Source organism: Mirounga leonina, unplaced genomic scaffold, assembly GCF_011800145.1.
Source record: "Mirounga leonina isolate KUSES-001 unplaced genomic scaffold, KU_Mleo_1.0 Mir_126, whole genome shotgun sequence".
In the NCBI taxonomy this organism is placed as follows: domain Eukaryota; kingdom Metazoa; phylum Chordata; class Mammalia; order Carnivora; family Phocidae; genus Mirounga; species Mirounga leonina.
The window spans coordinates 11,125,129-11,147,173 of record NW_023270314.1 but is presented as its reverse complement, the minus strand read 5'-3'; the positions used below and the strand labels follow the sequence as shown (position 1 = coordinate 11,147,173).

The 22,045-nt window shown below is 42.1% G+C and overlaps 1 protein-coding gene across 1 annotated transcript in view; it reads left to right on the top strand.

Annotated features, from left to right (window-relative positions):
* The window catches only part of MYRFL (myelin regulatory factor like), a 123,147-nt gene that overhangs the window by 97,993 nt on the left and 3,109 nt on the right, over positions 1-22,045 (top strand). The window contains exons 16-24 of the mRNA XM_035002139.1: positions 3,189-3,352; positions 4,000-4,063; positions 8,541-8,626; positions 11,629-11,703; positions 11,787-11,839; positions 11,969-12,148; positions 18,484-18,546; positions 19,191-19,278; positions 21,232-21,306. Coding sequence (XP_034858030.1) covers positions 3,189-3,352; positions 4,000-4,063; positions 8,541-8,626; positions 11,629-11,703; positions 11,787-11,839; positions 11,969-12,148; positions 18,484-18,546; positions 19,191-19,278; positions 21,232-21,306 — 848 coding nt within the window. The remainder of the gene's footprint in view (positions 1-3,188; positions 3,353-3,999; positions 4,064-8,540; positions 8,627-11,628; positions 11,704-11,786; positions 11,840-11,968; positions 12,149-18,483; positions 18,547-19,190; positions 19,279-21,231; positions 21,307-22,045) is intronic.

The following is a 22,045-nucleotide window of genomic DNA, read 5'->3' as shown; positions in this document are numbered from 1 at the left end:
ATTCAATCTCTTTTTCTTAATTGGCCTGTTAGATTTTCTATTTCTTCATAATTCAGTCTTAGTAGGTTGTACGTTTCTAGGAATAGCCATTTCTTCCAACTTGTCTAATTGTTCATAGTAGTTTCTTAGATCTTCAGTATTTTTGTGGTATCAGTTGTAATGTCACATCTCCTTTCTGATTTTATTTATTTGAGTCTTCTCTCTTTTTGTTCCTTGATCTAGCTAAAGGTTTGTCAATTTTGTTTATCTTTTCAAAAAACTAGCTCTTAGTTTTGTTGATCTTTTCCATAGTGTTTCTGATATTTGTTATTTCTTTCTTTCTACTATCTTTCATTTCAGTTTGTTCTTCCTTTTATAGTTCCTTGAGGTGTAAAGTTAGGTTGTTTATTTGAGATCTTTCTTTTTTCTTCTTAATGTGGGTGTTTATTGCTATAAAATTCCCTTAGAACTTTTGCAGGGGATGCCTGGGTAGCTCAGTTGCTTAAGTGTTTGCCTTCAGCTGAGGTCATGATCCCATGGTCCTGGGATCAAGTCCCACATTGGGCTACTTGCTCAATGGGGAGTCTGCTTCTCTCTCTGCCTGCTTCTCCCTCTGCCTACCTTTCTCTCTCCCTCTCTCTCTCTCTGACAAATAAATAAATAAAATCTTTAAAGAAAAAAAAAAATAGAACTACTTATGCTATACCCCATAAGTTTTATTATGTTGCATTTCCATTTTTATTTGTTTCAAGATATTTTTTTTATTTCCCTTTTGATTTCCTCTTTAACCCATTAGTTTTGCAAGCATGTATTGTTTAATTTCCACTACTTGTGAATTTTCAAGTTTTCTTCCTGTTATGAATTTCTAGTTTCATACCATTGTGGTGAGAAAAGATACTTGGTATGATTTTAATCTTCTTAAATTTGCAAGGCTTGTTTTGTGACCTAATATATAATCTAGCCTTGAGAATGTTCCGTATGCATTTGAGAAGACTGTGTGTTCTGCTCTGTTGGGTGGGATTTCTGATATGTCTTTCAGGTCCATTTGGTCTAAAGCATAGCTCAAGTTCAGTGTATCCTTGCTGATTTCCTGTCTGGATAAGTTATCCATTGTTGAAAGTAGAATACTAAAGTTCCCTACTATTATTAAATTGCTTCTATTTCTTCATTCAGATCTGTTAGTATTTGCTTAATATTAGGTTCTCCGATATTGGATCTCTCTCTCTCTCTAGAGAGAGAGAGATAGATATAGAGACATAGAGTATAGAGGTATATATTTACAATTGTTATAGTCTGATGACTATCCCCCTTTATCAGTGATGAATTGACCCTTTTATCAGTATGTGACCTTCTTTGTCTCTTGTTACAGTTTTTGACTTAAATTTTATTTTATCTGATATAAGTATAGCTAACTCTGCTCTCTTTTGGTTTCCATTTGCATGGAGTATCTTTTTCCATTCCTTAAGATGTATGTGTCCTTAAAGCTGGTGTGAATCTCTTGTAGGGAGCAGTGTGTAGCAGCATTTTTTTTTTTTTTAATTCATTCATTCCCTCTATGCCTTTTGATTGGAGAATTTAATCCATTTATGTTTAAAGTAATTATTGATAGGTAAGGACTTACTAATGCCATCTTATTAATTGTTTTTTTGGCTGTTCCCTTGTTCCTTTCTTCCTCTTTTGCTATGTTCCTTTGTGAATTGATTTTCTATAGTGGTATGCTTTGACTCCCTTCTCTTTATCTTTTGTGGGTTTTTGCTTTGTGGTTACATGAGGCTTACATAAAATATCTTATTGCTTATTTTAGGCTGATAACAACTGAATTTTGATCATATACAAAAACTCTACCCTTTTACTTACATCTCCATGTTTTATGTTTTTGGTGTCATAATAGACCTCTTTCTATGTGTGTATCATTAACCAATTATTGCAGCTAAAGTTATTTTTAGTACTTCTGTCCTTTAACTTTTCTATTCAAGTTAAGTGATTTATACACCATTATATTCCAGTAGTAGAGTATCTTGAAATTGACTATATATTTACCTTTATTGGTGTGTTTTATACCAGTGTACATGTGCTTAAACTTCATAAACTAAGCCTTAAGTTTGTAATGTTCAGTTTCTGATTCCTGTCTGAGTGGTTGCTTTACAGTGTTTGAAACCCTTAAAGCTTCAGTTTGCATCATGAGAATCCCAAAGACACACAGTCCCGACTTTGATCCCCCAACTACAAAACAATCCTTTTTCTTTTGGCCTTGAGCTCATCATTTTACAACAGTGGACAGGCCTCTATGAGCCCCAAAGAATTCTAAGGCATTCAGAACTTGTAAACAGAGAGGGGGCTAGGACGGGAGGTCACAGGATCAGGATGTGAGTTGATGAGAGCTTTCCAGTGTTTCTGTTATGGCTGAGAGAGAGACACGTTTCCATGACAACTGAAGTGTGTGGGTGGGAGAAGGGATGGCTGACACACTCTGGCTGTAGTTGGTTTCCCTTTCTTGCTCTTTCTGGTGTGTCAGTGGCCTTCTCTGAACAGATAGAATTAAGTGTTGTTGTTTTCAATTTTGTTTGGGACTTAGGCTAAAACAGAAATTGTACATGATAGCTCATGGGATGCTAAAGCAGAAATTAACACCTCAAGAATTATCTTCTCATTCATAGATGAAGACACTGAAGCTCAGAGAGGTGGTTCTGTTCGATGTGGGGTCTACCATCTAGTAAGTGGCAGAACTCAGAGAAAAGCCCAGGTCTTCATTCCTTTCTCCTTCACCTGAGCAATTTGATGCACATTTTACCGGGAAGAACTGGAATAATTTCTTACGAGGATTTAGTGCTGTACACACAAATCAACATTTCGAAGCTTGTTCTGACTTTCTTTTTATGAGTTTTAAATATGGTATAATGGCCATACAAAATAAATCTTCAGATTCCAAACGTGACAGTGTCCTTGAGCTCCATTCTCTCTTGGATTACAAGGACATATTTCTATTTTATTGCAAATTGAACATAAGCAGCTTTACTACACAGCCAGGAGTTTAACAAGATCATTTTAAGTTGCAACCCTCTCCAGTTTTATCTTGAATGAACTTGAGGTTGTGCGTGTGTATAATCATTTTCAGTGGTATATTTCACCTGTCTCTGAAAGGACTGTGGACAGTTCCCTGGTGGTCTCACACTGTAGATTTATGCCCTCTGTACTGTTTTCATTTCTAGGACCAGATCTTTATGGAAAATGTGGGTGCAGTGAAGCAGCTCTGCAAACTAACCAACAACCTTGAAGAAAGGATAGAAGAGTTAGAAATATGGAACAGAAAGCTGGCCAGGCTGAAGCGGCTCAGTATTTGCAAGTCCTCAGCCAGCGAAGCAAGCTCCATCAGGTACATCCCCAAGTGCCATAGGAGTCGGGAGGAAGGAGAGAATGGGGCCTTTCCATAACTAGATGCAACGAAATGGTCTTTCCGATCCAGCAGCAACCATCACTCTCCGATGATGCCATCCCTCCTCTCTTTTTAGAATGTTTTGGAACACAATTGCCTTATGTGGTAATTTTCTTATTTTTTTCTGTTGTTGCTTTAAAAAGGAAACAAAACACAGAGTATCTGTTTAAGAGCAAGGTATTATAGGAAATGTTACATTTTAGCAAAGGATGACTTCTCCTTTAAGGAGGAGAAGTGGTCTTTTCTAAATTTAGAAAATCATGTTTGGTTCTCAGGGAAAAAATTTCTAGTTTTTGTTTTGTTTTGTTTTGTTTTTTTCATTACTTAAGGAGGGAAATGCACATTTCCTGGGGTCTAATTATGAGAAAAAGAAAAATATAAGGTTTAATGCATTCATTTATGCTTACTAAGGTTCTTTTCCACAAAAGGAACTCTCAATTGCCTTGACTTTCCCTTTTTTAAATTAGCACTGTATTACAAAAAAAAAGTCATACTGCTTGCTGTGTTAGTGGCAGCCAGGGCTTTTGTCTTATAACTCCTGGAGAGGCATTTGAATCGTAATTAACATTCTCTCTCTTTTTTTAAAGCAAATTTAGCAGAGCTGTTAGTGCATCTTCTCCAAGAAGGGCCCTTCCCCCAAAAAACAACAAGGTAAATAGACTTAAATTTGTAATGAACAGTGATGATGTTTTCTATACACCACCACCCCCAAAGTCTTTAGAGAAATTGATCAAGAATGCTTTTCTTTATTTATTTGCTGATAGACTCCCTAGTTTGCATCCTTATACACTTAAGGTTTTTTTTTTTTTTTTTTTTTAAGATTTTATTTATTTATTTGAGAGAAAGAGAGACAGAGCGTGAGCGGTGGATAGAGGGAGAGGGAGAAGCAGACTGCCTGGGGAGCGTGATGCAGGGCTTGATTCCAGGACCCTGAGATCATGACCTGAGCTGAAGGCAGATGCTTAACCGACTGAGCCATCCAAGTGCCCCAACACTTTAGGTATTTAAATACTACCCCTTTATTAGAAACTAACTGTTTTTTCAAAAAGATGTTTAGAGAAATGAGTACAAAACATGTTCATTTCAGAAATACTCTTCTGCCAGTTTTTGTTTATACTGCCCCACCCCCAAGTGAAATTCATCAGCCTCCACTTGCATATGGCCCTTGGCTATAAGGTCTATGTGGATGCCTTAACTGAACTAACTCCTTACCTATGGCTTCAGAAGATCCCAGAGGGACTTCCATTAATCCCCAAATCCCTCTTGTCCCTTTGATATTTAGTACTGTTCGTGCAAATGGGGAAATAGGTATTCACTTTCTTGCAAAGGTAAAGTGTAATGGCTTTATTAATGAATAAAGAGAGCTTTTATCAAACAGGGTGACATATACAGTAAATGGACAGTAAAAGGTGGAGGTTAATCATTTAATAATTTAAAGTACACCCTCTCCAGTGCAGAGAAGTGTCAGTGAGGGAGAAGCTACAATATTCCCTTCCTAGCTGCAATTCATAGACAGATAGCTGTGAGACTCAGCTTGCTCCCTCCGACCCACCAGTGTTGCACAGGTGGCCCTTCCCAGGAGAAGATATTCATGACCTTCATCTATATCCTGGTAAGGGCTGACCTGGTGTGTGGGCCATTGCCCCCTTTTATCTCTACTCATGTTATACTGCACTGACCTATTCTAAAAGGATTCAGAGAGAGTTTACTATTCTACTAAAAACTGCTAAAATGTTATGTTGCTGACAAGCTACTTGGTATACCAATAAACATAAATACTTGGATAAATATATATGTAGAAGTGTCCTTGGGCAAGTTACTTAATTGCATTGAGAAATATAATAATAGTATCTATCTTGCAAAGATTAGTGATAGGATTAAATAAGGTGAAGCCCTTAGCCACAGTGCCCAGCACATAGCAGTTTGCTCAATAAACACAAACTATTAAAAATATTGTGTAAGAAAGGTGCCCTTTGTACTAACCAGTTTGCAGTGGGATGGAGGGGATGGTACCTACATCCATGGTGGCCCTGATTGGTACGATTTGGTCATGTGCAACCTCTGTAGCTCTCACTTTGCACCCAGGGAATCTCTTTATTTTGCAGTTATCCCAGAATATTAACTAGAATGTGTCATTCATGAGAACAGGCCCCATGTCTGCCTTCCTCACTCTGCATCCCCAGGGACTGGCATATAGTAGGTACTCAAGAAATATTTGTTAAATGAATGCATGAATGGAAAGCCCAGTCTGATAATCTTTCCTGAGGATTAAAAACATTAAGTGGTTCAGTGTCTTGGGTATGGTGGGGGTGGGGTGGGGGTGGGAAGGGGGTTGGATTGTAGACACAGTAGAGGATTTATGTAGGTATTAAAGGGCACTCATTCAACTCAGAGGCCTCTTATAGTCCCTGTCATAAGCTTGTGGGAGGCAGACAAAGGTGAGTAAGACATGGCCCCTTCTGAGGAATTTCTAGGTAGCCAGGGAAGATCAGAGGACAATACAAAGAACAGTTGTATCTGGATGTGGTAAATATTGCAAAGCCTCAGAGTGCTGCATTATGGGCGCCGGGCCTTCCAGGAGGAGTAAGCTCTGGCTAGGTAGAGGAGAGGTTCCAGAGGAGACAGAATAAGCAAAGATCTGGGGGCTGGCACTGGCTTCATTGCAGGATTAGGTGAGAGTTGGTTAGGGAGGAGAGTAGAAGATACGGCTGAGAATCTAGGTAGGGCTCAGATATCCTGGACCACCTGGTAAGGAGTTCACTTGGTAAGCCGTGAAAACCTTCTGAGTAATAACAATAATATCTAAGTTGTAGAGTGTTCTCTTGCTTTACAGGCAGAAAAAGGGAGGCAGCATTGCACGGTGGTTAGGAGCACAGATTCTGGAGCCAAATGTTTGATGGTTTAATCCTGGCTCGGTGACTTACTAGCCGTGTGATCTTACATAAGGAACTTAGCCTTCATTTTTTCCCTTCTCCATAAATTGGGGATGATAACATTACCTGCCTCATAAGATTGTTAAGGATTATCATGAGGGCTAAATAAATTAGTATATATAGTGGAAAAAAGAAAAATAAATTAGTAGATATAAAGCACTCAGAAGAGAATATGGCACGTAATAAGTGCTATATAAGAGTTCACTCTTTTTTTTTAATTTAGTAGGCTCCATGTCCAGCATTAAGCCCAGTGCAGGGCTTGAACTCATGACCTTGAGATTGAGACCTGAGCTGAGATCAAGAGTCAGATGCTTAACCAACTGAGCCACCCAAGCACCCCAAGTGTTCACTCTTATTAGCATTTTCAAACCCACTATCTGAGTGGTTCTCATACTTTGGCATGTTATCAGAGTCTTCCAGGGAGCTTGATAAAGTACAAGTAATGGGGATGTTTTGCTTCCCCTGTGCTGTCTTTGCAGGAGGTCTTGGCTATTTCCCTGAGGTTCACTTTCCCTTCCATGACACCAACCCCTAGGTATCCTCTGTTCTCCAGAGCCTCCGTGATCATTGGGCCATTGAAACATATGTGTGTAGGGGGAGTGTGCTACTCTTGGGTTGGGTGGGTACATTCATGAGCAAAGTGCTGGCTGTGAGCAGTCTGTGGGTAATTCTCATGTGGACCTGAATTTGAGAACCATTGCAGGATTAGTTGGACCCACCCAATAACTCTGAAAATGTTGGCAGGTATTATTTTATCATTCCTGTCTTATTGAGGAGGGAAATGAGGATCAATGACATTTAAATGACTTGTTCAACACCTGGCCCCAAGCCTGACTCCAGGTCTCAGGTCATTTCCCTACACTAGGTCAAAGGATTTGAAGCAAAAGCATGGAGATTGAAAATAATCCAGCAGCTGTGGGGAGTAGGTTGGAGGGGGGAACTCTTACCTGAGACGAATGCTATTTAACGCCAGTCGATTTAACAAATTTCACTGAGTCCCTTCTCTGCCCAGCACATTATTAGACTCTCCTCTGAACAGTTCCAGTGAGATGTAAGAATGGTATAAGCTGTTCACTTCTTGGTATTCAGAGTGGCTTCCAGCTGCCCTATGGGTGACTCAGTTATAGGAGCCCTATGGGTTTGTATATTTGTTAAAAGCTTATATGATTAATCCCACCCCAATATAACACTGAGGAACACTTTATTTACTCAGATAACCAGCCCAAGAAATTCAAATAAAGACCAATTTTAAACTATTTCTTAACGACCACCAACCTCCCATTCTCTTCCAGCCAAAAGCATGACTCTACCCTGTACCCCGCAGAAGGAAGCAAACATAACACTCCCTATTGCATTAGGAGTGAAGCTCCCATTTCAGGGGCACCTTATTCAAGTGGGCAGAAAACCTCTCCTATCTTTTCAGCCAGATTCACCACCAATTGCACAGCTGTCTGTTCTGTAGTTCCTGGCCCATTCCTCATATGCAAGTTTTTATGGCATAAAAAGCAAGTTTTTATGCCAATATGTATCCGTCTTAGAGGTTTGCCTCATTGGCTTCCTAGAGACTGTAACTTACTTATTTTTAGATTCCCTATAGTGTTATACAGAATAGTGCTTAATAAATGTTTGTTGAATGGGTATAAGGATCAATAAGACTCAGGCTCAGAACTGTCCTTAAAAATAGGTAGCAGTATTGAATACTGATGTGTATGATTTAAAGAGTACTTTTTATTTCGGACCTTTATAAAAGTCTTTTCCATGATGTGTCAGGATGCCTGAAACTCTTCTGTTGGAATTTATTCCATCATGTCTTGAAGACTTTTTGGTTTTCCGAAGTGTTGTAGTAAAGGAGATGAACATCTGGGTTCTGACAGTATCTTGTCTGATATGTCCTCTGCTCTCATAAAACTTTAAGAAGAAGCACCAAATGAATGGCTCAGACACGGGTCCTGCAGTATGCTAGCAAAAAGACAAATGACTATAAGCTGGAGTGTCAAGGAAAGGGAGAGGCTTGAGCTAGGCTTTGGAAGAACTTCCTTTTCAGGGGGCAGACCGCAGGAAGATGTAGGCTGGAGAGAGTGCACTGGCCAGCCCACTGGGAGGCAAAGATCCCTGCTGGGAGCGAGTCTTCAGGGGTCCTTCTCCCAATTGGCATTGCTGATTTATCGCGGCTCCTGACTGAATCTTTTTTACAGGTTTATTTTTCAGGAAAAAAACAGTTGTGTCCTAACTGGGTTTTCCAGACCTTGGTTATAACTCTCATTGCTGTGATGGCATTTTGGTAAGAAAAATTTCAGTGTTGTGCTCTGTCAAGCTCTTTTTTTTTCTTCCCATCTTCCTTTTCTCATCTATCAACTGGGGACTGACCTATGTACTTTGAAGACAGGGAGCCCTTTAACTGGGCATTGACCTTGGATTTAGCTTAGAGATAAGGGAGCCCTTTTTTTAAAAAAAAGATTTTATTTATTTACTTGAGAGAGAGACAGAGAAAGGACAAGCAGCAGAGGGAGGAAGCAGGCTCCCGGCTGAGCAGGGAGCCCGATGCAGGACTCGATCCCAGGACCCTGGGATCATGACCTGAGCTGAAGGCAAACGCTTAACTGACTGAGCCACCCAGGTGCCCTGAGGGGGCCCTTTTTAAACTCCTATTCTGAAAAAAAAAAAAAAACCATGGGCTTTCTGTACTTAAATGTGAGATGAAGGATGATTCTTTTTTTCAATCAATTGATAATTTTTAGTATCTCACTATGCTGTGTGTGTGTGTGTGTGTTTGTTTCAGTCTTACAAATAATTGTCTGAAGTTGTTAGTTCTCTTTCCTGTCTACTTGGGGGAACAGAGCGAGAGGGCAATCAGGGACAATCTGTTCTCCCCTGGACACTCCCATTTGTTAGGCTTCTTCTAGATTCTTCAGTGAAGACGTCACATGAAAGGGACTATGAGGTAACCCCAAGATCTACAATATATGCATCTGTAGCCAAATGTACTCAGCCGCGGAAGCGAGCAAACACAGTGAGGATGAAGGATTTGCTGCAAGCAGGGGGGGACTTGCGTGCCATCGGACCTCTGCAGGGCGCTGGGAGGCATCCCTTACTGGGATGCAGGGCTCTTCCCCTGGGCTCTGGTCTGTAGGCACCTGCGGCTGGGATGGCCCCTCAGGCTTCGGGCCTTAGTCATCCTGCCTGTGTCCTCTGGGCCTTCTTGTTCTCAGTCTATTTGCATGGTCGCAGGGCTATTTTCACAGGGGTATTTATCTATCTCTCAAAAAATGCTTTATGAGTGTTAGAAAGGACTGCCTTGGGGCCTTGTCTCAAGGGAGACAGTCGTTCTCAGAGGCAAAGTAAGGGGCGGTGCCGAGGTGCTGGTAGTTCCATGCTCTAACGCAGCCTCCTAGCTGTAGAGGACAGTGTGAGTCTGTCTCTGTACCCTCCCCTCCCCTCAGCATTTCAGCTTTTCACTTGCAACTGCCCATTGTACACAACATCCGCAAGGATCTGACACCACGACACAGAATCCCCGTTCAAAGCCGTTGTCTTTCTCTCACTCTCCTACGTGAGCTGTCCTCTGCCGGGATTCCCAGCTCGGGAGAGTGTGAGCATCCACTTTAGCAGACATACGGAGTAGCATTCTCTAGAGAGGCAGAGTCGCATGAAAACCCAACGGCAGGGTGATAGGAAGTCTAATTTGGATGCACAGAGACTGCTTTTTAAACACGCTTATCAGAACTATCTTACGAATTCCAATACTGTTGTCCACTAAGATCATAAGTGGGAGGTTATTGGGCTTGTTATTTTGTTTCTGGCCTGTGGTGGCAAGAAGAGTCAAAACCAGAATTTGCCCCCAAAGAAAGGAACAGATGTCCATGTCATTCCACAATTCTAGAAGTTCTCTGGGTCATGCACTGAAGTAGATGCCAGAGACAAATTAGAAAGAGCTCTTCAGGGCGCCTGGGTGGCTCAGTTGGTTAAGCGACTGCCTTCGGCTCAGGTCATGATCCTGGAGTCCCGGGATCGAGTCCCGCATCGGGCTCCCTGCTTGGCAGGGAGTCTGCTTCTCCCTCTGACCCTCCCCCCTCTCATGTGCTTGCTCTCTCTCATTCTCTCTCTCTCTCAAATAAATAAATAAAATCTTTAAAAAAAAAAAAGAGCTCTTCAGGATTAGTTATAGGGAAATAGCGGGGGAGAACAAAGAGAGGGAGACTGGATCACAGCAAGCAGTTGCCAGGGCGACACAACAGATTCTGTCTGATAGCATCTTTGGGGCTCAGCACCACTTTCCCCAGACAGGGTTGTGCCTGCTGGGCAGTAACCAGCTGCTGCTGAGAACACTCTGGAAATTTTTTCTTTATGAATGGAATTCAAACGCATGGCACATTTCCTCGTGTATATTTAATAATAGTAAACCCACCACCTTTGAGTGGGAGCTATATGACGAGGGGTCGAGTCTAGGGAGCCAGGTGTATAGTCAAGCTAGCAGCAAGTCCAGTCAGGTCACCCTGTGTCAGACCCAGTGCACAGTGGGATTGTAATGTGGTCGGCGGACTCTCCTGTGCGGCTCACGAGAGAGGTCCAGAGACACACACCCCTGTGAGAAGAAAATGCTAGGTGTTTGGATGCATGAGCATTGGGAGAATAGCTTCCCCAGGCCCTGAACCTTTCAGAAAAGCTTCTGTTTGAATATGTAAGTTCTGATAATTGGAGGAAAAAGAGTCATTATTTTGAAGTCACACAGTGTGGAAGTGGACGCTACATTGCATTTCTTCTCCTTCCTCTCTCCTCCAATTTGGCGCTTTGGCTCTGAAAAGACAGGCAGCCGGAAGATGTCAGAGAAGCAGCCAAGGGGTTGGCGTCTACAGCTGACTAAACCCGGGTGGCCTTTCGGGGCCACAGGGCGGACGCCCCCCGCCAGTGGGATGTGAACTCTGCTCTGACTTTTTCCTGCAAGGAGCAGGGGCTGCCTCCAGTGATTTACAGCTTCCGCTCATAATCTTCCACCTGTGACAGATGCTTCTGAGGCAGCTTGCAGGGCCAGGGGGCTGCTCTCCGGAAAAATCCATCAGTGAGGGGTACCCCAGAGACTCTTTGCTCTAGGAAGGTGAGGGCCTCTGCCCTGAAGCAGAACGGTGCTGGTTTCCATGGTGCGACTCTCAGCCGAGGCCGCACCCCTCCCATCTGTGTAGCCTGTGACAGTGTAATCTCTGACCGGCTGGTTGTGTGAGATGGAGATGAACTCAAATCTGGCACATAATGCTTCCTTCTTCTTCTTCTTCTTTTTTTTTTTAACAGTGCCTTGACGATAGTCTCCCTGTACATACTTAGCTTAAAAGATCAAAATCAACGTGCCCCAAGTCTCCCTCCGAGGTGAGAGTTTTGGTCTTGTTTTCCTCTGGAGAGAAGGATTCTTGAAGGCCTCCTTCGGTGATCACTTTGTTTTCTTCCTCCAGCAATATCACAAGCTCTCAGGAGCCCGCCCTGCCGCCCACAGCCTCTCCCACAGGTGAGATTTAAGATTTTCGCATTCCTCACTCTCAAATCCAGCCCCATGTTTCCCGTGAATTGTCCACAAAAGAACCAGCCTTTCAGGTTAACCTTGTCACTTCCCTCCTCTCTGCCCAATGCTCTGCAGCACCCAATACGTCCCTGGTGACCACACAGTCCTCCTTCCAAGTACCAGAAATCACTTTCTGTGAGATCCTGCCCTGTCAGGAGACTTACTGCTGCCCCATCCAGGGAAAGAGAAGAGTCCCCTCCAGTCCTGCGCGAAGGTGGTCTCAGGAGGAGGAAACCCATCAGAGGCTGTGGGCAGGTAAAGGATGTTCAGAGAAGCCTCTGGGACTCTGAAACCTGACATGTTTTTCTTTGCAAATATCTCCTTGCCTAATCTGTTAATGGTTCCAGACAATGGTTCTACTCTTCTCTTTAGGGTGGCAAGCTCTTTAAAAACCCAAGTGCACAAACTTGCAGTCCCCTTATAATATTGAGTTCCCTGCCCAGGGATGAAATTATGGCTGAGTAAGTGAAAAGATCTCATTTGTCTCATTTGTCCATTGCCAACAACATTAGTAGTAGTAGAACATGTAAAGTAATCCTGGGTGGTTGGGTAGATTTTCTGGCTCACTTAGAACTTATAAAATGATGTCGAATCTGGGCTTTCTGCCCAAACCAAGTAGGGCAACATGTAAAAGGCTTTGGAACTCTAATGAGTTCAGGATAAGCTGCAAGTCTGAAAATCACAACCACTGTCAGAATATCTACTTCTTCCTCCTAGGGACACACACACACACACAGAATTTTTTTTTAAGAAGCAGATTTTTCCTGTTAAAAAATTATGGAGGCTTGATCAAGGGTTAAAACTATAATTATCTCTGTAATGGAATCCAAATGTATAATTATCTCGGTAATGGAATCCAAATGTATACTAATTCATTATTGTTTTTGCGAACCTTCTGCACATCCCCAAGTCTATAGAATAATGATGACAGTAATAGCAGTAGATACATATTAGCATGGCTTATCTATCAGGATGCTGTGGGGACAGCAGCCTCCAAATTACAGTGGCATAATGTGGCAAAAATTTATTTCTGACTCTCTCTGTCAGATGTGGATCAAAAGAGGGCTCTCACTCATCACATCCTTTAGAACCTCACTGATGGAGACTCCATCTCAATCTGTATTTCTGCAATCTCTGTAGCAGTGGTAAGAGAACACGGCTCTTAAAGCTCCCACCTAGGTGTAGCACATGTCACTTCTGCTTACATTTTATTGGCTAAAGCGAGTGACATTGGTCATGTCTCATTTAAAAACGGTTGATAAAGTGCAGCCCTAACGTATGCCTAGAAGAAGATGAACTAGAATATTTTTGAGCAGTCCAAATGACTGACATGTACAATATGGTCATTGGTTGAAGTTTGGGGGCAACAGTGTGATTTCTTTTTCCTTTTGATATTATTGCATAACCTAGAGTTGAATAACTTTTACGAATCATCATCATCATCATCATCATCATCATATAATGAGCTATTACTGTATACAAATGCACAGCCGTAAGGAATCTACATGAATAAACCATTCCATCCCCACAAGCCTAAAAGATAGGCACTGTTACCTCCTTTCTTTCCAATGAGGAGATGAGGCATAGAGAGTTTTTCCCTGCGCCTGTAGGAGGCAGTGCTCGTACTGTTTTTCTCATGAAAGCAACTTTTGATTGAACTTGGGAACAGATACATCACTATAGGGCAAAGATAAAGCTTCACCGTGAAGAAATGAATGTGTTTCTGTCATCATATCCTCCGTAGTTTCAAATATGGAAAAGTCCAGTGCTGTTTAAAAAAAAATCCCCCAAAGCCTTCATCTCTTGCAAAAGCACATGAACCCTTGTGGCTGTAAACCCTTCTCCTACCTTGGGAGTCCACCTTGGGTATACTCTGTGGCCTTTTCTGAGAGCAGTCCTCAGAAGAGACCATCTCACCTATGAGAGATGTGTAACCATGGATCCTGCACAGGAAGAGGTCATGGACTGATCCAATCTTCATTTTCAAAAATGTTCTTGACCCTTGAGCAAACTCCTTCCTGTAGCAACCAGCTCTCCCCATGGAGGGCAGAGCAGCCTTATCAAACTGGATGGAGGTTCATTGCTCTCCTCTCTGGGACACTAGGTGCCTGCGTGTCTTACATTGCCTAAGTATGGGGGACACTGAACAGACTCCTAGAGAAAGAAGGGCTGCTCCACAGTGCCTGGCTGTGTCCTCCTAGGCACAGTCACCAGCTTCTCTGGCTAAAAGTGAAATGTAAGTCCTGCCTTACCGGGCTCCCCGATACGCGGGCAGAATTGTTCCCTCCTCCCTCTTTCAGCTGGAGAAAGATAGAGAGGATTTACGTGTTCTCTTCACTGCACCTTCTAGAAACCTGCAAACTTTTGGGGATTTAGAGTCTTGTAGAAAGTCAGAGAGCAAGCAGTACACCAGTGGTACCTAACTTTTTGACCTGTAGAATCTACTATTAATTCATTATTCTTTTACAGTTATTTGGCTGAGAAAATACATAAAAGGAGAATGTTAAACTCAGTTAAGCTTTAGTCAAATAATTTTTGTTAGTCCGACAGCAACATTTGAAGAATAGTACAAATCCGTGGGAGAGTTGTTACTTCTCAAGTGCGCAAACACCACTGACCACTTTATGCAATCACCTGGGTTTCCAAGGACTGGGTCAGGAAAACCTCTGATTGATACCAGCTTACCCATTTTCCAGCTGATGAAATGGAGGCCCAGGACCTTGCTTAAGGTTCTGCAGTAAGTTACTAGCAAAGTTGGAACAGGAACCTGAGTCCCCTGTCTCCCTGTCCTGGGTTTCTGCCCATCTACCATTGTGCCTCCATGTATTTGGCACTGTGTGCACATGTACCAGGGATCAACTCTAGAGGAAGCTGAAAGTAGTCACTCTGTGGTTCTAGAAAGTCCCTTCGGCATCCCCCGCCCCCAAGTTTGCCTATAGCTACTGAGATGTCCCTGAGGTGGTGTGTTTCTGGGGGTGTAAAGAAAGCCTCTTCTCTTCTGCTGCTGGTCCATCCTTCCCCTCTGTCCTGGGCACTGTAGGACCCTGGGGTTCCTAAATCTGAAAGTGGAGAAAGCCAGGCAAACTCTTTCAACAGATGTTTCTGAGGCATTCACAACTAACTAAAAATTAAAGAATAGGGATGCCTGGGTGGCTCAGTCTGTTGAGCGTCTGCCTTCGGCTCAGGTCATGATCTCAGGGTCCTGGGATCGAGTCACACGCATCAGGCTCCCTGCTCAGCGGGGAGCCTGCTTCTCCCTCTGCCTGCCATCCCCCTGCTTGTGTTCGCTATCTTTCTCTGACAAATAAATAGAATCTTTAAAAAAAAAAATTAAAGGATAAAAATTTTAAAAAGAAATTCAAGGGTTAAGAAAAAAAAAAAAAGTTGGAATAACTCTCTAGGATGAAGAGTAATATCTAGCAGTTTACCAAGCCCCAGAACACACTTATGAGCTTCTTTCCTAAGGAGTAAGACCACTAGTGAAATAAGGGAAGGGAAATCAGTATTTTTATGATATGCTGAGGGCAAGCCATTATTCTTCTTTTGGGCCAAGCTGATTGTGTAAAATGTCTTTCAGAAAGGTTATCGCCTCTCCCCACTTAATATAAAAGGTTTGGGTAAGACTAATCAAGAGGTGGAGACTGGGTATTTTGGAGTATTGAACTTCCACTCTGAGGAGCCAACTGAGTGTGATGGATTAGATTTTAATCTATGGAACCAATAAAGACTTAAATAGACAGAGTTAGATATGAAAAAGTAAAGAGCTTGTGAGGAGAATATGGAATTCTACAGATGTTAAGAATTTTGGTGAAGATTTAAAAATCTCATAAAACTAAAAGGCTATGAGAATTCATGCTTATTTTGTTTTGGAGATCAGAACTCTGAGAAGAGCAAATGGCAGAAAGAAACTGGCTCCCTGTGTTAAAGGACACCAGTCATCAACTGGTTGGGCTCATTGACTTTTTCTTGGCATGAGTCTGGTTCAATCAGGAAAGAAAAAGGTATCCAAGATGCTGTTTTGGAACTCAGCCATACAGCACAATTTTATAAGTAATGCTATATACACATTCTACCACAACAGGATATGCTTTGGTTGGACACCATCTTAAATCTCTCCTTTCCAGAAGTTTCTAATTTAGTTTATTGGGAGATCTTTTCCGCTGATTGCGAAATCTATCTCCAGCTTCACAGTGAAAAACCACTGGGAGTGTATATTAAGTTTATAGTGAATATTACTGGAAGGCATTTATAAAATGAGAGCCACCCCTGTTTGACTACAGGAGAGTTAATGGTTTTCCGATAATTAGCCTTTCGGAATTGAATAGTCTTGCCTCAGAGAAGTGACAAATTGGAGATGTTCTATAGGAGATTTAAAATTTATTTCCAATCCTGAGTCTGAAAAGCCATTTTCATAATTCTAATCTGCAAGATTATCTCTCAAATTTACCTTTTTATTACTGTTTTTAAAACTACCGTTATCCCATCAGATACTAAATTCTATCATAGGATTCTATGTCTCCAGGAACCTGGAAACATGCTTCTGTGAAAATGAGGCAACTCTGTAATTCTGTTGCCAAAATTTATAATGAGCCCTGTTCCTGCAAATTCAGTGGAAAAGTAGGGAAAAAAAGGTAAAGGATGAAAACAGACCGGATGGAGAAATTCTGGTTTCCCCTCCTTTTTATGTTTCATTTGCCGTATAAATTCACATCCTTCTGTGGGAGCAATCATAAGCAAAACTCATAGCAGGGGACATGTGCTTGACAATTATTACTGGAATAGCTGGAACCCAAGAAATCTAGAGGCCTTTTGGACAGCACATATATTTGTATCTAAAGGGAAATATATATTCAATTTTCTAGAAAATCCTCATGTATCAAGATCCATTTCTTTTTAATGAAAGGCTCATGTTAGGCAAGATGCTCAGGAAACCTGCCTCTCCTTCAAATTCTGTCTCACTCCCCTTTGCCAACAGGATGAAGGAGCTCAGGCTCCCATGTCCATTCCCAGCATCCCCTCTGCACCCATCTGCTGGAGATTTCCCCTTTGAGTGTGTAAGAGGAAACATTTTTCTGGAGGGTATATGATTGACGACTCTTCTTCCTTCCCTGCCCCTCTTCCTTCCATCCTCCCACAAATATTTGTTGAGCGCCTGCAGAGAGCCCAGGATTGCCTTGCCTGGGGCGATGGCAAGGTGCACAAGATGCTGGCAGGCTTCTAGAAGCTCACAGTCAGTTTTGTGGACAGGTAAACAACAAGCCCGTGTGCCTAGTGTAAGAAGTACTAACCAGGGCAGATTTACTTAGGAGTGATGGCGCCCAAGTAACATGCACTCTAGCCTTTGCTTTCCTGAAATTCCACACAGAAACTTGAATAGAAACTTGTTTTAGATCTCGCCTCCCTTTGCTTCCTATGCAAGCAGCACACCTTGTATTAACTTATGTCTCTTGTTAAATGAGGTTACTGTCTTTGTGTTTTGCCCCAAACTATGTTGAAAAATATAAACATTATTTAATGCAAACGAAGGAATACAGTGAACAGTACATATACTTGAGAAAAAATCAGCAAATTAAAAAAAATTCAGAATTCTTTTTAAAGACTTGTTTAGCAACCCACTAAATAATTGCCTTCACCATTCACTTTAAGAAGATGTTTTTCCCCCCCAAACCTTACCAACAATCCTCTGAATAGTTACCTTTCCAAAACTGCTTTTAAACTGCCTTTTCGGCTATGACAGGGCAAAACCACTCCCCCGCTTCCTTCTGCACAAGCCAGCTCCGCTACCTCCCCCTCCCCCCGTCCCCCGCATCTCTCTTTTTTCCTGTGTGGATCACATTATGCTAGGAGTTACCTAGGAATCAGAGAATTTTAATAGAGGTTCCCTATTCTGGAGTTGTCAAGAAAGGGCAAAATACATACAAGTTAAGTAATAAAACAGATGACATGCTTCTGATGTGGTGACAGATGACTAACTGATCACCCCCTGGATGGTTAAGGCAGTAATGCCATGACATCAGAACGGAGGGGCCGTGCGATCCGCTATAACACAGTGCCACAGGCTGGGCAACTCCAGAAACAAAATTTATTTTCTCCAGTTCTGGAGGCAGGAAGTCCAAAATCAGGGTGTTAGCAGGTCTGGTTTCTGGACTCACAGACAGCCACCTTTGCGCTGTGTCCTTGCAAGTTCTTTCCTCTCTGCCCGTCCTGTCCTTGGTGTCTCGAGTTCCTAATCTCTTCTTATAGGGAGGGACACCAGCCAGATTGGATTAGGGCCCAGCGTAACAGCTTCATTTTAACTTAATTGCCTCTGGAAAGGCCCCATCTCGAAGTACAGTCATATTCTGAGAGGTTAGGCTTCAACGCAAGAGTTTGGGGAACACAGTTCAGCCCCAAACAGATGGCTTCTTGGAGGAAGGTGAGAACATACTAGATCCGTAAGAAATGCAGGTAGGCATTGGATGGGTCGAAAGGTAGGAGAGAGAAAGGGTGTGGAAACATTCAACTGACAGAGACAGAGGGGCACATACTGGGTTTCTTCTCATCCTGACCAAGCCTTAATTAAAGTTTGACAGACTTTTTTTCCTCTTCAGAAGACAGAAGCTTGTCATTCCTGGCAAGAGATGCGCTAACCAGCCCTGACTGGGGGAGTGACTGTAAGTTTACACCTAAGTGACTATTCTTTGACTTCGGGGAGCTGGGCAGAGTAGCAACAGGCTGTAAAAGCATTACAGGAGTGAGGACCAGGGACAAAGGATGCAGCCTGCCCTTGAACACTCATGGGGATTACTTTTATTTATAATCAATGCCAGTCTAACCATTAAGGAGGCGTTAGAGATGGTCGCTCACTACTAGACAAGTGGAGGTTGATCTCCATGGACTTGAATAATTTTTTTGAACTTCCTACCTTCTTGGATTCTGACTGTACTTTTAGCTTGTTTTCTGTTTTCTAAGTTTTTTAAAGCTTTCTTTCTTGGCCAGATAGCATTTCACATTGCACCCTCCATTTTCAATAAATGTCAATTTAGTAGGACTTCCAGGGTCCAGAAATTTTTTTGGATGTTATGGGGCTGCCTTTTGGAATCTGGATTTTTATGAGTTTTCTTAAAATTTACTGTAACAACAACAACAAAAGCCTTCTCCCTTTTCCTCCCCTTCTTTTTCCATTTGAATGCAAATGGAGCCCATTTATCTAGGAAACTCTTCTTTCACTTTTGGTAAATTGGAGACGTCGCTGAAGCACAATATTCTTCCTCTGCAGAAGAGTTTACTTTCTTTTCTCTATTTCTTCTCAATTCAGGGATTGATACAACCATTAGTTCTATTCAGATCATGGAAATCCAGCAAGTAATAGATCATCGGTATTGTGGCGGAGGCCTCCAGTGCAGGTGGGTAAGCCTCCCCATTCTACCCCGATTGTTTCTGGAATTTACTCAGGGCTCTGGGTTTCTGAGGCTGGAACGAAAGCTAAAACTGCATGGTAAAAATCAGTGTGTGCTTACAATGCTCCTTAAATGAAAACACATTTGTTACATGGTAGACGAGGGGATCATAAAATGGTTGGTGTTAGCAAATGTCAATAAACCACGGCTCCAATGATTCCAGCCTCCCGTTTGAATGGGTGAGTCCAAAGCAAAGAGCTTAGGGGGCAGCTCTGTGGTTGACTCTCTGAGGACACATACCATAGGCACAGGGCTGCTGGTTAATTGTATCGACAAGAAAGACATTGTTACTGATGGCTCCAGGTAATGAATGAGCTGACATTTATGCATTTTAATAACAAGGAATAGCATTATTTTAATTGCTAAATAATAAAGCTTATCTTGGCTTTTTCAGTTAGAAGGGGAAAAATCCAGATATTGCAAAAGTTATCAGCAACCTCCATGTCTATTATGTGCCATCCGGTAACGATGCATTTAGAATCTAAGCACAGACTACAAGTAGCTTCAGCTAGCACAGTATGCAAGTTGAAGGCGTTAAGAATGGGGACTTATTTTTCTTTCTCCAATAAATATTTATGGGGTGACTGCTAAGTGAAAGGCAAGACCCTGTACTTTGAACTGATGTCACAAATCCTTGGGATTCTCAGCCTGATTTCTTTTGCAACCTGATGTAACTTAGACTTCAAGTTGATGACCCTGAGCTTTAAAAATAAACTATGGTGCTTTATGACTTGTTTATGGCTTTGACATTCATTATCGCATGGAATTCTCCCCAAATCCCTGAGGTTGGTTGATCCCCATTCTGCCGTTAAGGAACCTGAGCTTCAGTGAGCTTAAACAAGTCGGAGACAGACATTAATTACTCTGCTAGGGTGACATAATGAAGAAGAGTGGGATGATTCGGTTTCAAATTCCAGAACTTCAACAAGGTGTTTATTTCCCCTGAGTGTCCATGTCTCATCTCTGCGATGAGGCTGCTGAGTTGGGTTGCTGTGAAGCATGCAGATGCCAGGAGGCACATGGTAGGAAGTGAATTCCATTTATCCTCAGCTTTTTCCTGTAGAACAAGGCTCTCCTGATCCCAATTCAGATCAGTACCTTTTACTTCTGCTTTCTTATTTTTAACAACTTACTTTAGGATTGATTAAAGAGAATCTAAAGTGACGAGCTCTTCTTCCAGTGTATCTGGTTTTAAGTTGTTTCTCCATATAATTCAAGGTGTGGCCAGGTCATAAGAATCTGTGTTAGATACACTCTGCTTTTCTGCTGGAGTGTTCTTTACAGGAGGAATCCCAGGAAGCCCCCCTTTGCCCCAAGTAGTTCCCTTCCAGGGGGCATGGGGGAGGAGCGTCTGTGGATGCACTTCTGTGCTATCGTTTTCTCCATCACAGAATGGGGATTAGGACCGTCATAATGTTAGTTGATTCAAGTTCAGAAAGTGTGTGGTACTTCCTGCTAATGTTGCCTAAAAGGGAGTGATTCAGGGTAGAGAAGCTATTATTCATTATTTTCAGTCCTCCTTTCCAGAGGGATTGTTGGTTTGAGGTCTTTGCCTCAGTTGTCTCCTGAAATGTGTGTCTCCTTAATGGCGAGTCGTTTCCTGTGCACTCGGTTTTATGCATTTGGCCTGGGATTTGGCTTTCCATCATTTTGTCTGTGTGTTCTATCACACCATAAATCTTTGTGGTATAGTTTGTATATTAAGACTTAAAAGAGATCACTTTGAAATTTGACAGGTACGTCTCTGAAAAACATAGAGCTCCACCGTGCTAAATTTGATTCTCTGTGTTTGCTATAGAATATTTCACAGCTTACATAGTATATAATGAGTAACAAAAGCCTTTTGAAGCCTTTCCTGTGTATTTTGATTTGTGGTTTTATTTTTTTCCCCATAATCAGCGCTGGAAATTACAATTACAATATTCCTGTTAATAAGCACACACCTACCAATGTCAAATTCTCTCTGGAAATCAAGTAAGTGCATAACTATAGAAAACAATTCTGCTTCTGTCACTATTTGAATAGCAAGTCTGAACTTACTTCACAATTTGATCAGTAAGTTAGAGGGTGGGAAGTTATCAGTCTGTGTCGACTGATGCTGTTTGGGTTGAGAGGTGGGCCAGCTTGGGGAAGAATCTTCAAAATGAAGGTTCGAGTCTTCCAGCCTCCCTAAGTGGAATGGAAAGACTCTTGGCTTCACACTCACACCTGTAAAATGGGAGTGACCTTGGGTTTGATGCTCACAAGCTACAGACTACCCCTGTGTCCCTTTGAATTGGGGTGGGAGCAAGAGGAATAGCATAGCCCCCTGGGTAGGGAGCTGCCCATTTTTGTGAGCTCCTGTTAGCAGTGCTAACGCAGATACCACCCCCTTCCCCAGGGGAGTTCAAGGAGTCAGAGTTTAGAGTCGGGCCGACCAGGGTTCAAATTTTGTCTCTGCCACTTACTAATTCTCTGACCTTTTGGAGAAACCATTTATCCTCTCTGAGCTGTTTTTATCTATAAAATGAGTTTGAAATAATACCATAAGAAGTAGAGCTGCTGTGGGAATCACTGTTAATAGTAGTGAAATTAATAACTACCATTTGCTGAGCACAGAGCATATCCAGACACTCTCCACTTTAATAGTGGGTCATATAATCTTCACAATAACCCTCGAGTTCGGTTTTTCTTTTCTAGTTTATATTTTTCAGATGGGAACACTTAGGTTTGG